The following is a 17,750-nucleotide window of genomic DNA, read 5'->3' as shown; positions in this document are numbered from 1 at the left end:
ATGTTAGAGGTTGTGTTTTGTTTGCGTGCCTGTGACGTGGATTATTAAAGACTTTATCTTTATCTTTTATCTTTTTGTTCTTCCTTCAACCTTTTGTGACAGATGACCGGAACAAACAAAGTATGGAGATTGCCTCCATTAATGTTCCCCCTGGGAGGGGGAATAATTTATTGAAAGGGGAGACTGTTTGTATTTTTCAGAGAGGAAGAGACCTGGAGGACTACATGGATGAATTAATCAACACTTGCTATCATACCCACTGTAATGATGTCTGTTTGATAGAGGGATTTCGGTGTGGACTGGGCGATGATATTTGCTTCGTCATGCTACAGGGAGATCCGTGCTGGACCCTGAAGGACTTTATTAGATTTGCGCTGTGGCTTAAGCGGATGTTGATGGTAACATCAACGTTCAGCCCCACCTTGCAGACGTCTCACAGCCGAACCCAGAGCCCAGCCCACCACAACCCTTGACCGAGGATATTTCGCTTGAGCCCCCCACAGACGGAGAGCTTCAGCCTGCCACGATGTGTGAGCCAGCCGGAGCCCCAGAGTGAGTCTGACCAGGGGTGTGAGCCAGCGACGTCTGTGGCAGAGGAAATTCGGGTGGATTTGGACACTGAGGACTGGCTGATAGACTGGGACACTGAGGTACTGCCTGCCACCCTTTCCCACCCTGAATAATTTGTCTGTTCTTCGTCGAAACTGTATCGTTCACCTGTATGGACCACCATGGATCCCGTCCAGCTTCCCTTTCTCTCCATCACCTCAGAGCTCAGCCAGTCCTCCAGCCCTACCTCTGTGGGATGCCTGCAGCCCTTCATCTTCCCCGGGAACGACTTACTGCAACGTGAAGCCTCAGGTTGTGCAACCACCAGCCTCACCCGAGCAAGAGGATCATGTGGCTCCGCTTCCTGCCTCTGATTCCTATGCTGTACCTCGGCCCTTTGACCTGTCAGCTCAGCCTTGGCTCCTCCCGTCCTCTGCTCCACCAGAAACCCTCGACCTTGCGGCTCCACCGGGTTCCCTCATCCCACCGTCTGCACCTTGGTCAGTTATCACTCAACTTCCACCACGGACTTGCAAGCCTTCTGCTGCGCTCGGGGTCTCCACCCCTAAGGCTTCAGCAGGATCCTCCTTCCCTCCGGCTCCACTTCTGTCCTCCGTCACACCGGTTAAGCCTCAGTCCTCGGGCACTCCGTCTCCGACGCTCGTCCGCCTAGGTCTCCAGTGCCATCGGTGTCGCTTAAGTCCATCGGCTCTCCGTCTGCGCCCTGGGATCCATTGGCTCCTCCTCCGTTGGTCGTCACCAGGATGTCATCAGCCACAGCAACACCTGTGTCAACCGGTGTCAACACATCAACCACTCCTCACTCCCTCGGCTCCACCGTGGGCTGTCATTCCCGCTGTAATCTGGGTCGTCCCCATCCTCCCTGGATGCTTCATCCATTGGCTCTTCTCTGGTCTTCTCGGTCAGTCTGTCTGCCTGCTCTCACCATCCCTCTGCCTACCATGCTTACCATCCCTTTGCCATCTCCTCCTCCTCCTCCTAAGCCTTCTCTTCACACCGTGAGGTTGCGCCGTCCGGGAGGCGGCGTGATGTCACGGTTCTGTTTAGTTAGTTTTGTTTTCATGTACTTTTAGTTTGTTATTTTTAGTCACATGTATTCCTTTGTTCAGTTTCCCACCACTCTTTAGTTGCCATGGAGATTCATTTATCATCACAGGTGTTTGTCATTTTTTCCCTTATTTGCTTTGTATTTAAGTTGCAGCCTTTTCAGTGTAAATTTTTTCCAGTCACGTCTATGATAGAGGTTGTATTTTGTTTGCCTGCCTGTTTGGATTGCCTTCGAAGTGAATTATTAAAGGCTTTTGAAACTTGATCATCATCTTCTTTTCTTCCTTCAACCAACAGCCTGGTGTCAAGAAGAGCAGCAAAGAAGCCACTTCTCTTCGAGAAAAACATCAAGGACAAACTGAAATTCTGCAGGAAGGACTGGACTGGACAGCAGAAAAGTTACTTTCTCTGATAAAGACCCCTTCCGACTGTTGGGGACATCTGAAAAATGAATTGTCCGGAGAAGTAAAGGTGAATGCTACCACCAGTCCTGTGTCATGCCGACAGTGAAGTATCCTGAGTCCACCCATGTTTGGGGCTGCTTTTCATCCAGGGGAGTGGCTTTCTCAATTCTGTTCTCAAAAACACTGCCATGAATAAAGAATAGCATCAAGACGTCCTACAAGTGCAACTTCTCCCAATGACTCAGGAGCATTTTGGCTCACATCTCCCAATGACTCACATCATTACATTGAAATTTTGGATCAGTGGCATTGAGAACATGTGGTCAATCCTATAAAGGCGAGTGGGCAAGCAGAAGCCAACAAATTGTGATCAACTCCAAGCACTAATGAGGCAAAAATGGATAGCCATCAGTCAGAATTTGGCCCAGAGTGAGCTGCAGAGGTTATGAAGAAGAAGGGTGAACACTGTAAACATTGACTATTTGGCCATATTTAATGTTTTTGCTTATAAAAACCTTTAAAACTTATGAAATGCATATCATTGTATTCCAGTATACCATAGAAACATGTGAAATAATAATCTACAAATACTGAAGGAGCAAACTTAGCAAAACACAAAATTTGTTATATTAACAACTTTTAATTCAACAAATGATCAACAATTCATACTCCTCCAAGTCCACTAATCACTGGTGAGGCTATTCCACATTTTGATGGATGCCATGACTGTTTTTGTGTCTGAAACGGGGCAGTGCAGAAGAGAAGTCTAAGTTCAAGAGGTGGGGGTGGGGACACGCTGAACGTTGGGCTCACATGTTGGTGTAGACATGATCAAAAATGCCTGGAGAACGGATAGAGACATGCTGATGGAAACTGTTGTGACTGAATTTACCTGCTATTATTACAATTTCCTCTTAGTGTTTGTTAAATAGCAGTTTACTGAATAGAATGTGATAGTTTACTGAACTTTTAATCCAAGAAAACGCTCTTTCTATTTGCTGCTATGTCTCAAGCAAAGTTCTTATGATGTAAATTTCAGCTACAGCAGGGGGCGCGGTGGCATGTGCAGCCTAAATATTTGTAACCTGTGCTCATCCTATGCTTATGTGCCTAAATATATTGTATTAATTGTTGGGTCCCCTTGGTTTTAACACTCAGTTACCCTGTTTTTCGCACAGATCAACTTCTTTTCCTCATCCTTCAAGAACAGCAGGCACATCCCCTTACGAAACAGAAGTATACTTCAAGTTAATTTTATGAAGTATACTTAAGCAATGTTCAAGTATATTTTTAAGTATACTTTATGTAGTAGGTATACTAATATAAATGTGTACTTGCAGTAAACTTGTAAGTGTACTATTTCAATACTGCTTGGGACTAAATTGGCCCACTTTTAGTATACAAAAGTATACGTTTAAGTGTACTAAAAATACACAACTAGGTTTCTCATTTGTAATGCATCTGTACTACAAGTAAATTTATAAATATACTAGTAATTTACTATATTTATACAACTAGTAATTTTTTTTGTTTATGAAAGTACACACTTAAGTGTACTCTCAGTAAACTACTAGTTTAGTAGTTTATACTGCAAGTCTACTTGTAAGTTTTCTTAAAGTGAACATAACATTATACTTATAGTTTACTATGCATATGGAGAAAGAGTAGAATTAGAGTAAATTCCTATACGCTACCAGTGGACTAGCCTAAACAAAATTTCAGATACGCAGAATTAGAAACATATCTGTTTTATATCAATATTCTAATCAATATTTTCAAACAATGTAAGTTTCATAAGACTGTATATGGAAAAACTATGTAAAAAAGTATATTTATTAGGCTACTCGATCAAAAGAGTTAACACAACTACAAGCCAATTATACTTTGAATACTTAATTATATCTCGATCAAAAGATTGAGTACAAGTATTGGCCAAATATACTTGGACTTTTCTCTCAGTATAAGTCAAGTACACTGAAGTGTAATTTTAAGTATATTTCTGAGAAGTACATCAAGTATATTTCTGAGAAGTACATCAAGTATATTTCTGAGAAGTATAATGTAGACTGAAAGTATACTTCTTATTTTTAATTTAAAAGAAGTATACTAATAGAACGCTTGAATAAACTTCTTTTTCGTAAGGGTCAGCATGAACTTCTCTACTTTTGTGATCCTTTATTCCTTTCGAGCAGAAACCAAACTGTCCAGAGCAAAGCCCCCACTGTCCTCTCCGGGTCAGGAGGAGTATGGATGCTGTATGGGTACATCCCTTGAAAATGTACCCATTCAAGCTCACGATCAATGGAGTATACTTTTAAAGGCTAGAACACACACACACACACAAAAACAGCCTAGGTGCTACAGCACAGCCAGTTGTCTGAGCTAGCTGTCAGGTGCGTTAAGGCATGATAAGAGATGCATTCTAAATGTGCAGTGTTAAGGGTGCTCCAGGACTGGGAAATACTGCCCTGTGCTTTTGCATTCGAGGGGATGTAGCAAGCAATGATGACAGCCACTGTTAACTTTCTCAGCAGTAGTTTGACACCTAACTGATAAATATTCTGCTGATTCAGATGTGTTGCAAAGATTCAGAGGGGTTGCAGTTTGTAGATTGAACTTGGACGAACACACACACCCCCTTCCTTTTTACTAGAAAATTTGTTTTGGTCCAAAGAGGAAGAAGGCATTCCTGTCTGAAGTCAAGGATGTTGTCAACCAAACACATTTCAATGGATATTTAAACATGAGCCCATTGCTGTGTAGCTGATCAACTAGTGTTTCGGGATAATCCAGTCCATAAAGTAAATTTACGAACTTTGTATAGAGCTGTAAAGCTATATAAACATGAGTGAAAATACCCCATTACTATTTGGGAGGTCATAATTTGAAAAAAAATATTTTGATGAATTATTACTTATGTCCTCTCATGCTAACCTGGTGCAAATATCAGAATAATTAAGATTATTAGACTTAAGATATTTGATCAGTAATACTCCATAGATTTATTTATACTTAAAAGCTTTTAAATATTTTAATCTGAGTAATAAAGTTAGTAAAATTGCCTACACAGTCTCAGAAACTTTATCAGGATTATTATTATTACTTTTAGTAGAAGCAGTATTAGTTACAGTTTTAGGGGGAAATAGACACTTACATTGAATAACAGTGAGCCATTCCGGTTGATTGTGATGAACGATGGAAACACAGATGGTGTTGAGACCCACCAGACTGAGGACTATCCAATAGAAGCTGTCGGTTTTAACCATGCGACGAATAGAGATTCGCAACATGCGTTCCTTGCGACGCATGTAAGCAGCAGGACCTCGTCTTGCTGTCCGTATACCAACCCTTGGTCGGGGTCCACCTGACACGCAAAAGAAAAAAGAAATCCATAGTCTCACAGAATCAATGTCATTTGAAATTTGCTGTTTGTTTTCTATCAGAATATCAATGGTGGTGTGTCAAAAGCCAGAAAAATGGAGATGAATTTATGGAATGTGTGTTAATTATAGTTGTTTCCTTCCCTTCAGACAGATAAATTCTGATTGGTACCTCAAACATAAAAGCTGATTACAAAAGGCAAAACAAGTCAAGTCTTAATGTGGTTGAAAAAAAGAGATGACATTTATATTTTACTTACCAACTGTAGAGATTTCAGAATATTTCTCCTCCCCTGGTCCTCGACGCCTCGCATTTTTCTTGCTAGTGGCCCGTTTCAAAACTAAAATTAAAAGGGTTAAATGGCACCATTTGTTGGCTTTATGTTTCTTATCATGAAGGTATAGCGATCCAAGTAAATAAAAATATGTTGTTAAGTGTCTGGAAGCATTTATTGTGGCCGCCATTAGCCTTCCAATTGCAAAAATACATTTCTAACCTGTGAACACATCTCCTATTCCAAATTATTACTGTCTGAAAATAGGTATTATTTATTTTTATTGAGGCTCTGCAGAGAAGTCACAAGAAAGATTATTTTGGGCTAGACTCTTCCACAATATCACATTTAATCAATAACAGCAGTCTTTAAATCTGAGCTTTCATAGTAGATTTTTGGGGTTTAAAACTGGTTTAAAAACCAAACTCTCCATCCACAAGACAACACATTTGTTTTTGTGCAGCTCTGTTAAAATGTAATTCATACCATCTAACGCTGACCTCCCAGAATTCTTGTTTTCTTCTGCGAGCATTACTTCCTCTTTGAGAGAGAGAGAGAGAGAGCGAGAGAGAGAGAGAGAGAGAGAGAGAGAGAGAGAGAGAGTGAGAGAGAGAGAGTCAATATAACTTATTAACATGAAATTAACATAATAAAATCGATTATTGGTCAATTCAGTTTGCTTTGAGAAAAAATAAGACAATTTGTAGGCCTCTTAAAAGTGATCTGCCGTACTGTAGAAGCATCAACTATTCTGAGCACAGACAGGCACATACACAAACACTCCAGTCAGTGAGTCAGTGTCACCTTTTGGTTGACCCTTCACTGCGTGGGAGAATGAGCAGCTTCACACACTCATGTTCACCTGAATGTTGTGTTCAGGTGGTGGGTGGCAGGGTGAAATGTGAAAAGAGTGGTGTAGGTGTAGTACACAATCAGAGCACAGTCTGTCACTGAACCTGGGTAAAGACATGAAACTTTGCTAGCCTGGCTGAAATGGTTTTAAAAAGCAACAAATTACAAATAAAATTGCATTCAAAACAAGCAATACCACAGTAGTCTTAGCAATTTTAAGAGTGTACTGGAAATATTTTAGTAGCATAATAGCCATCCAAGTTTGAATATTTAGCTTCGCTAGTAAATAATTAGCCAGTGAAGCATCATGAATGAAGCTACTGTCACATCTACAGTGTCCCGCTAGCAGATACTACTGTATCAGCGGCATCGAGAAATACAACCACAACTCCTCCAGAACATTTCACCCACACTTCTCTGATAACTTTTTTTTTTTTTTTCATCAATTCATTGTTGACAAGCCTTTTGTCTATTTTAAGCTCTGTCTCTCTTAGCAACACGTTCCCACTCCCAAATCGTCACATATGGATGCTTGGTCATTGATGCCAATGGGGTCCTGGCCGAGCATCCATATGTGAAGTGAGTAGTGAGAACATGTTGCCACAAATCAAATTATTAAAATAAATCAATGCTTTGACGAATCCAATGCCAAGTATTGCAGGCTTGTTTCCCACCCCTTACATATACACAACATATGACAAAAAACATGAGTGTTTAACATACAAACTGTATGCTGAAATAGATAACAAAATTTGCCGACATGACACATCAGTGATTAACATGAATGAAACGAGACTAACCGACCAACCAATGCGCACACTTAACGAAGCATACAAAACCGACACCAGTATCCATCCTGACTCATTTATCTGACAACAGTTGTTCCACTTCAAACATTGTACTGTTCTATTGCTTAACATTACAACAAGAAGAAACGTACAATTGTACCAGCATCTTGCAAGCAGAAACCAAGTCCTCAAATCCACTTTTTGACAGCATTCTTATAAATCCAAGTCTGAACATTTGTAGAATAGCAAAACCAGCAATATTTTGGATGTAAATGAATGCATGCTTCTGACTTGTACCTGCTCTGTCTATCCAGGCCCGGTAGCCGTTGAGTTCTCTCTCCACCTGTTGCTGTCGTCTAAGCTTCATGAAGGCACGTCTGTTCTCCACCCTCTCTCTCTCTTTAGCAAATTCCCTGCAGAAATATTTAGGGAATTAAGTGTCATTACACACATTCACACAATAATTCCGTAAATGATCAATAGATTGGGCATCAATTAAGTGCTTTATAAGTTCTGACCTTTTACAATCTATAAAGGGCATGAACAGCTAAGAAACACTGTGGAGGCTGAACGAGGCAAAGAGTACAGTAATCAATCCCTACTGAACCAATCATCCAGAGTGTGTGGTTTTCAGCCCACCCACGACTGCAGGCTCACCAGAAGGCAATAATTCTCTCATTCAGTGAAAACTACTAAACTAATAATCATTCGTTTTTGCATATCAAACCCTGAAATTATTGGATAAGAATAAATAAGACAAAATAATAAAAAATCAATCAACATTTAGGCCTACTTGGATTTCTTTCCGTAGCACACAAATACATTTTTCCATGCAATTACAAAGAAATGGGACTGGAGCTTTCAAGAATAAAAAAAATCATGCAACAGCACCAAACAGATATTTAAAAAGTATAATAAAAATAGTTAACATGACTTGTGCATTTTATACAAACATTCAGAAGCTGTAAGTTCGCAAAATCCTGACATCCACTATAGCTCTCCTTGGTACATATTTGATTGTTCATAAAATAAATAGTGATGTCGATTAATGAACAAATTTGATCCAGTTCACAACATCAATCACAAATCAGACTGATCCGGTTCTCGATAAAAATGTTGGTCTGTTCCACATACAGAATAATTTAATAAGTAGATGCTTTTGCATCCTTTTGATGCTTGAAAGTTACAGTCCTCATTCAATGTAATTGTCTTTTTTAAGTACAAACAACAACAACAAAAACACGGTGCATTATTAAAATTCTCCTTTTGTGTTTCATGGCAAAAATGAAATCAGGTTTGAAACAACATGAGCATGAATAGATAATGACAGAATTCCAATTTTTGGGATGTATTTGTGAATTTCTTACCCAGAGAGGACACCCAAAACAAGGTTGAGCACAAAAAATGAGCCGATAATGATGAGAGGAATGAAATATACCCAATTCCATGTGGGTCCTAAAGCATCATTAGTCTGTGGAAAAATAACAATAATCAACAAATTAAGTAAAACCTGAGTAGAAAATAATAACCTGAAGATTATGGCTAGGTGTATGTTATTTTTCCAATAAATCATTGCTGTTTGCAAAGTAAACATTATGTTTGAATAAATGCAATATAGACATTTACAGCATGATTTCGACACTATTTACTTTGTTTTCTCCTTAAAGGAGCAAAATCCTGCATAAATGAGTCACATTAAGCAAAGATATTCAGTTGAAGACAAAATCCTGTCATATGTTTTATATATAGAAATCACTGCAAGCACTGCAGCTCCACATGTTAAGTTGGTATAGGTTAATGAGGATGCATAAAGATAAACGTTGAGTATTTTATCAGTGTAAACATAAATCCAATCAGTCAACTATAAAACTGCATGAACTCACATTGTAGAGGACAGCAGTCCATCCCTCCATGGTAATGCACTGAAATACTGTTAGCACTGCAAACAAGATGTTATCAAACTGAGTGATGCCATCATTGGGCCCAATCCATGAGCCGATGCAGGTGTATTTATCAGGGCACTTCCTCACTCCACACGCAAACTCAACCTCAGAAGAGTCCACGGTCTCATTCTCTGAAAGAACAGTGAGAGGAACATTATAAGATGCATTCATCTACACTATATTGGTGAAAGCATTATATTAGTGATGGTCACTTTGTTTGCTTGACAGTTCAAAATAAATAAGTTAACTGTACACCAAGGCAGACTTTAAAGTGAGAGCTTTAGAATTGTGTAGGATGCCATCCTCCTAGTCAGAAGGGGGCAGTGTCTGCTATGACATACTACATTTAGGGGTGTTTCTCAAATGCTGCATCCTAGTGAAGCAGCGCCCTTAATAGACCAGTTCTTCGGAGGCTTCTATACAAGAGTCCTCCTCAGCATTAAATGGTAGAATGAGACAGTCCAATGGCATGGCAAAACCAAAAAGGTTTCCGTCCCGGCGATCACAGCACTAAAATACTATTACAATTAATTTGGGAAAAATATTTGATCTTACAAATCTTTGGATTAACTGACTTTCTATTACAGTACAATGCGACCGGTGCACATCCTGATTTTGCCGAGCTAGATGCGTTCCTGGGTCAACATATTTTGTTGATCCTGGAACAACATTCCTGTCCGAAAATTTAGTCCTAACCATATCCCTACCCCTAAACCTAACCCTACTCATAACTTATCCCTAGAATCAGAGGGAAAGGATCGGTGAAATCAGGAGTAAGTGCAGAGGCGCTGTGTGCGCTGTGTGTGAACATGACGGTTATTGCAGTTCTAGACTAAATATGAACATTTACTCACTTGCACAAAAACAGATTCAGTATTCCTCAAAATGAATAAGAACAGTGAAAATGCAAAGTCAGAATATTACGCAAAACCTACAACAATTAAATAAATCAAACAATACAAATAAACTTCATGTAATCTAACTTTATTAACCAATGTCTTTGCTGCTGACCTTCGATTATCTATGGAAGCTTGTTTCCGCCACAAAATAAAAAAAATTAAATGATAATTGCGACTTTTTATCACACAATTGCGAGTTTACATCTCGAGATGCAAAGTCAGAATTGCGTGAAATAAAGTCGCAATTGCGTGTTATAAAGTCAGAATTGCGTGTTATAAAGTCAGAATTGCGTGATATAAAGTCGCAATTGCGAGAAAAAAAGTCAGAATTCTGACTTTATAAGACGCAATTGCGACTTTATTTCACGCAATTCTGACTTTATATCTCGCAATTCTGACTTTATAACACGCAATTGCGACTTTATTTCACGCAATTCTGACTTTATAACACGCAATTGCGACTTTATTTCACGCAATTCTGACTTTATATCTCAAAATTCTGAGAAATAAAGTCAGAATTGCGAGATGTAAACTCGCAATTGTGAGATAAAAAGTTACAATTATCTCTTAAAATGTTTTATTCTGTGGCGGAAACAAGCTTCCATAATTATCCAATTCAATCACACTGATAAACAAAAATGCGCAGCCAAAAGGTTTGTCTGAGTGGAGCCCTCTACTGTACAGGCATGATTTTGCATTTCCTTTTGCACTTGCACTTCTAGTGTAAAAAGGGCCTTTACATTTGCCAAAAATAGAAGCTTTTTTGTTATATAAAAAAAAAAAAAGCCCAGGTGTGAAAAACTTTCCTTTCCATAAATACATTACTTTACATTACTTTACATAAATTTTAACTAAGTAACGCATTTAAAAAAAATTTTTTTTATGAATAACACAATATTGTAACACATTACTTTTAAAAGTAATTTTCCCCAACACTGAATGCAATACAGTGAATAACAAGGCTGTTCCATCAGCAGTGAATTTACAACTAAAACAAAAGAAAACATGCATCTTCATCTTGTCTTCCATTTCATGATGAAATGTGATGAGCTCAGTGCCAACTAATTTTCTGTAAATTCCTTTTCATAGATTGGAATTCGTTCAGATGATTGTGGGTGACTGGAGGACACAAAGGATACACTTGATGCATCCCTCAAAATACGCTGAATGAAGGGTGCGAAACGAAGGCTGCCTTCCTAGGATCCTTAAAGTTGAGACTGCCTTCGTTTTGCAGCCTTACTAGGACGCAGCTTTCCAATTGAGAAACACCCAATTTCAGCTCAATTACAGTCAAACAGTTTACTGTTAATCATGGCCTTGTTAGTCTCTGCTGGCGTCTTTCTCCATTGATGGCCTTTCAGAAATGTTTGAGTATTCTCACGCAATAACATTGCTAATAATATTAGATCTTGTACTCATTCTGGTTCTTCTTTGGAGTGTGAAATAGATCTATATATGTCCTTATCTGCTGCCTTTGATGTCACAGCTCAGGATAGATGCTAATGAAGGGCATTCTGCTTGTGCCTTTAGCCAATCACAGTTGTCATGACATCATTTTCCAGAGGTGGTGTGTTCAAGTCATGTCGGAAAGATCGTTTTAACAAGTTAAACACACATGAACCCCACTACAAAGTCGTAATTACAAGTGGGAAACTTTAATATTTCATTTCCGAGTTGGGGGCGTGTCAGGAAGAAAATATGGCAGATGCAATAAATGCAGAGTCAGAGTCACAATTATGATATATCGTAATTGTACAATGCTATCATATCATATTTTTAAAAATGCGTCTTTGTAACGCATCTTGCCCTGCCTGCTCTGCCCCGCTGTACATTATTTTTAACATTGCGAGTGTTAGCTTAGTGATGAGCGTGATGCAAAATGAAAACAAAGATCTGCTTGGCTCTCTGAAGGGAAATCTACAATTTAAAACTCATCCAGATGGAACCGCTGATTAAACCATTTCTTTCTTTCTTTTATTTTTTAACAATTTCAATTTTATTTATTGTTCATATGTAACTAACCTCCTCGGGGTGAGGCTTATATCTCATGCTCTGAGATGCTCCCTGCACTTCGCCATCATAATGAAGGTCTCTGATGAGGATCCAGCCCACTGTGTATGGTAAGGTTCAATACTACCTTCAAGAAAGATCTTGCTGAACGGCAAGCTGACATGAACAATGAATGGCTGAAACTGGCTTCAGCCCTTGAACCACATTTTAAGGACTCGAAGTGCCTATCAATGCGAGAGAGGGAACAGGTGTGGGCCAGCCTTGAGAATCCACAACCAGGGCATCAAATTAACTCTCACCATATGGCAGTAAAAATGGGTGTTGGCGAGTACATCATTTCCAACAATGGTTAATCCCAGAGAAATCAGCAATTTTAACCAGTGTTACGGACCGGATCTGTGCGTCGCCTGCCAATGACGCCATATCCACGCTACCCTCGATTTCCAGTTTTTCTTTCGTAGAAACCATGGAAACAACAAATACCTTTAGGGCCCTATTTTAACGATCTGAAACGCAAGTATCAAATGCGAAACACAAGTAACTTTGTGGGCGGATCTCGGGCTCTGTTGCCTTATAATAAAATAGCATCTGAATAACGCGGAATTGTTTTCTGGAACTGCAAAATAGCACCAGGGAACATTTGCGCCGGAACACGGCTCCGCTTTTCGCTGAACTGCCCCCAGGAGTGCAAGTTCATTCCCTAATTTATTGACGTGCGTCTGTGGAGGGAAAAGTCCGCTGTGCGTCGGGTGCAAAATAGGAATGATACATGCGTCAGTGTACAAAGTCAATTGCGCTGGGTGCAAGATAGGGCCCTTAATATATTATGGGTTTTAATGGACAGGTGAGCAAATGTTTGGATACGTTTATTAACAGAAAACTAATCATTGTTATTTAGCTCAAGGTGCGATATGTATGATTATACTGCTATTGTGCCTGTTATGTGCTATTCACTTTCACAGTGTTGTTAAAGATATGTCACTTTGTACACTCTTCATATCACAGTCCTGCAAAGATGATTTAAATTTACTTGCAATTGCTGTCCTGTGGCAAAAATTGAGAGCAGTTTTAGCGTTTTAAACCAAACATATAATATATACAATATAATGACTGCGACCTGGACGCATCAGTGAATGCTGAGATATTTAGCTAAATAAAATGATCCTGCCAGAAGAATAGCATGAGAACTTTATTATGTCTGTTCCGTCTGTATCATCTCACTGAGCTTGTATGAGGTTTTACGCATGCAAAGTAAGGTTAATGGTTAATTTGGTGTTTTCTGCCGTTTCAGTGTGGATGAGAAACTTTTATAAAACGCTCGAAAACGGCAGTGTGGACGGAGAGCATTTTGAAACGAAACGCCGTTTTAAATCTTTCTGGATTAATGCAGACGTGGCCTCAGAATCAGAGGAGGAAAATGAGCTTGGCAATGCTCTACATCACGACAGACTTGAGCGCAGTATTGAGATAATTAAGTGTCCTCTACAACTCATACAGGGGCGCATGTTAAACTGTCTTCCTTAAACTGCAAATATCTGGCCACCCCTGAACCTCTGTAATACATGAAAGACTTCTCTCATATATATAATAGTATAATATCACTCTCGTATACGTGATAGGCTTATGGTCAATCATAAATAATAATAATAATAATAACAAAATGTTGTACATCGTCTATCCAATACTCATATAACATAATAATGACTTTAATTTATCTTTTTTGGGCTAATTTCTCAGCCAATATTCATGTGTGATTAAATACAGTTAATTAGATTAATTAGTCGTCATATCATGTAATTAATTAGATAAAAAATATATATTGTGTATACACACTATATATTCAGATTCAGCACCTTCAAAAGTTGAATAAAAACATAGAAAAAAGCAAAAACACACCCGATGCGCATTCCTTCTTCATTTTTTAGAATTAGTTTAGAAGTAGTTTTCATTTTACTGAATTTTTTGTAAAAAAGAAAAAAAGGTACATAGCCATCTTGCTTCGACCAAAGTGACTTGAACACACTTGACATCGTGATTACCAATTACAAACTCGTAAAAACAAACTTCCCAGGAGGACTTGATCATACCATTAAAAAACCAGAACTGAGCACCCAAGATCAAAGATTTCAAATGACATGCATGGCAGATGTCTTGTGTTTGCCATATTACAACTGTCCAGCACTCCTCTTTCACTTGAGTTAAATACCAAAAAGATTCCCCTTACCGAGTATATCTGGATAGGGCAGGCAAGTGTGGTGTAATTTGCCACTGTAAAACTCCAGACCGATGATAGCGAACATCAGGATGGCAAAGAAGAGCAGAAGACCGATTTGCAGCAGGGGCACCATCGCTTTCATAATGGACTTCAGAACTATCTGTAAACCTGGTGGAATTAAAATGAATTAGTACAAAGTTCTTCTTGCCAATGAGTGGTTTTACTTTTAATACCAACTATTGTGTTTCAAATTTATTTATAGTAACAAGATGACATTGCTATTGATCAGGGGTGTCCAATCCTGCTCCTGGAAGTCCACTGTCCTGCAGAGTTCAGCTCCAACTAAACACACCTGAACCAGCTAATCAGCGTCTTACTAGGTATACTAGAAACTTCCAGACAGGTGTGTTGAGGCAAGTTAGAGCTCAGGAGCAGGTTTAAACTGCCTTGATTTTGATTATTATATGTAGTGGGAATAGGATGAGAAACTTACTGGGGATTCCCGAAACTAGTTTGAGGGGTCTTAACACACGCACAGCCCTAAGGGTTCTCAGATCCACAGGAATATTCATATGAGAACCAGCAGTGGCCAGAATCCTGAGGGAAAAAACACACACACAAAGAAAAAGGGAAATAAGGCTTCATCAAAACAGCTGTTAAATGTGGCCTAAATAAAATAAAACAAAAATTACACAGAAATAAATGACATCATTTATGCAATAATTTTCACATCTAACATTACATTTGTCAAAACTGCATGCTTGATTTACCCTTGAATCATAAAATCCTTCAAGGTGAATTTTTATTTATTTACAATAGCAAATGTTGTGATTCTCTACACAGTGATAACAGCAGTTCAGATGTAAAAATGGGGTTACACTATGTGTAATCCCCCCCCCCCCCCCCCCTAGTTATTACCCAGTTATTGTAATTACTATGATACGTATATAGCGTATATAACAGAACTGTAAAATTGCACTGTAAAAGTGCTACCTATTTATATATATTTTTTTATATATATATATAAAAACAAAATGAGATTTTGTAACAAGGTTCATAGGTATAACTGACATTCATTAACATACATGTATTGCAACATGAATTAACACTAAATTAGTAAATGCTGTTAAAATGCATTACCAAATGCATTAATTGATGTTAATGAATTTCTAATAGAAAAAAAAAAGTGTTAAGATTAAATGATATTCTTAAATTAGTTGAGGCAGGTCAGTTCAGGTCAGGAGTTTCACCTGTTCATCCTGACATGTGCCGCATTTAAAAGGTGTGAACAACCTGACAAAAGAAATGGGAAGTGGGCACTAACTATGGCATGCGGTGTGAACCTTAGTGAGAGCTGTTTTAGCAGTGTGTGCACTTCCCAGAAATGTCACAGTGATAAATACACTTGACAAAAATATCTGTGAGCACTAAGACCATTGTTAATATTCAGGAGGAACTTAAAAGTCATGAGCTCTAGGATAAATTTGAATAAGAGAATAATAATTACAGTATGGAAGAGGGAAGAGGAAAGAGGAAAAAGCGAGCGTCAGAAAGAGAGCGAGCCATGGAGCGAGTGAGTGGGTGAGTGGATGAAAGCATTGCTCGGGGGTGTAAATGGTGTGAAAATTCAAGGTTGTGAATCTTTCTGTAGCCTCCAGAACTGCACCACGTCCGTACTATTATACATCATGATTTGAATCAACAAATCCTTCATATCTGCCACAGGAACAGAGAGGAGTCTGTTTCATTATCCATTTTTATATACAGCGGTTTCTTACAAGAGCTTTCAATCTGTGATTCAAAAGAACTTATGCAATGCTTCCTGATTAATCAATGGAGAATTTACAGTAGGCTATGTACTATGTTTAAAGCATTTTGGGAATTGAAAAATAGGACAGTATGTTTAAGAATAACCTGTGTCTTTAGATTTAACAACATTTTACAAATTTACTGATAACTTCTTTAAACACAGGATTTTTTAACAATGTGTTTTGCACATGTCATAATAAGCAATTATGTTTGTACCTTTGTTTCATGGCTTACATTTCTATCAATCAGTGTAACATGACCAAACACTATTAATTATTTCACAATTTGGCTTCTTTGTACCTGCCAGTGAAAAAGCTGAAATGCAAACATGAAATGAATATGGGCTCACCCACACATGAACACCTACACACAACACTGAACTGAGCTCTGAGAGGCAGTGAAGGGGGAGGGGATGGAGGAAGATGGAGGAATAACATTATCAACACTTAGTGGTGAATCATCAGCATATCTGCAGCAAATGCTTCATCTTTCACACACTATGAAAGAAAAGGCTTCATGCCGAGTCTATGCCGTGTTCTGAACATCTGATCGCACTGTATGCTCATGCAACTTTGTTGTCCACATCCTCAAGATACAGGGGAAGATGGGGAACCTTAAAGAGTTAGTTCACCCAAAAATGAAAATTCTGTCATCATTTACTCACCTTCATGTCATTACAAACCCGTAAGACTTCATCGTTCATCTTCAAAACACAGATGGAGATATTTTTAATCAAATCAGAGAGATTTCTGTCCCTCCATTGACAGTTCACGCAACTAACACTTTGATGCTTCAAAAAGTTCTAATCCATATGAACTGAGCGATTTAGTCCAAATATTTAGACACGGTCACTTTATATGATGAACAGATTGAACTTAGGCTTTATTCACATTTTGATCAGCGATCAACAGAAACCTGCTTGACGCGAACAAACGTGCTGCGTAACACAAGAATGAACCTCTCTGGGTCTTGCTGAAGCTCAAACGTGCTGCGTAACACGAGAATGAACCTCATTGGTTCTTGCTGAAGCTCAAACGTGCTGCGTAACACGAGAATGAACCTCATTGGTTCTTGCTGAAGCTCAAACGTGCTGCGTAACACGAGAATGAACCTCATTGGCTCTTGCTGAAGCTCAAACGTGCTGCGTAACACGAGAATGAACCTCATTGGTTCTTGCTGAAGCTCAAACGTGCTGCGTAACACGAGAATGAACCTCATTGGTTCTTGCTGAAGCTCAAACGTGCTGCGTAACACGAGAATGAACCTCATTGGCTCTTGCTGAAGCTCAAACGTGCTGCGTAACACGAGAATGAACCTCATTGGTTCTTGCTGAAGCTCAAACGTGCTGCGTAACACGAGAATGAACCTCATTGGTTCTTGCTGAAGCTCAAACGTGCTGCGTAACACGAGAATGAACCTCATTGGTTCTTGCTGAAGCTCAAACGTGCTGCGTAACACGAGAATGAACCTCTCTGGGTCTTGCTGAAGCTCAAACGTGCTGCGTAACATGAGAATGAACCTCATTGGTTTTTGCTGAAGCTCAAATGTGATGCGTAAC

At 39.0% G+C, this 17,750-nt stretch overlaps 1 protein-coding gene across 1 annotated transcript in view; it reads right to left on the bottom strand.

The window, feature by feature from the left end:
* cacna1eb (calcium channel, voltage-dependent, R type, alpha 1E subunit b) overlaps positions 1 to 17,750 on the bottom strand; it is a 107,771-nt gene that overhangs the window by 72,187 nt on the left and 17,834 nt on the right. The window contains exons 4-11 of the mRNA XM_084410555.1: positions 14,877 to 14,980; positions 14,393 to 14,551; positions 9,200 to 9,390; positions 8,684 to 8,787; positions 7,614 to 7,729; positions 6,163 to 6,216; positions 5,662 to 5,742; positions 5,176 to 5,385 (exon numbers count right to left, since the gene is read on the bottom strand). Of these exons, the coding sequence (XP_084266681.1) occupies positions 5,176 to 5,385; positions 5,662 to 5,742; positions 6,163 to 6,216; positions 7,614 to 7,729; positions 8,684 to 8,787; positions 9,200 to 9,390; positions 14,393 to 14,551; positions 14,877 to 14,980 (1,019 nt within the window). The remainder of the gene's footprint in view (positions 1 to 5,175; positions 5,386 to 5,661; positions 5,743 to 6,162; positions 6,217 to 7,613; positions 7,730 to 8,683; positions 8,788 to 9,199; positions 9,391 to 14,392; positions 14,552 to 14,876; positions 14,981 to 17,750) is intronic.

Source organism: Rutilus rutilus, assembly GCF_951802725.1.
Source record: "Rutilus rutilus genome assembly, chromosome: 6".
Classification (NCBI taxonomy): Eukaryota; Metazoa; Chordata; class Actinopteri; order Cypriniformes; family Leuciscidae; genus Rutilus; species Rutilus rutilus.
The sequence above is the reverse complement of the archived record's forward strand: the minus strand, read 5'-3'. Positions and strand labels throughout refer to the sequence as shown.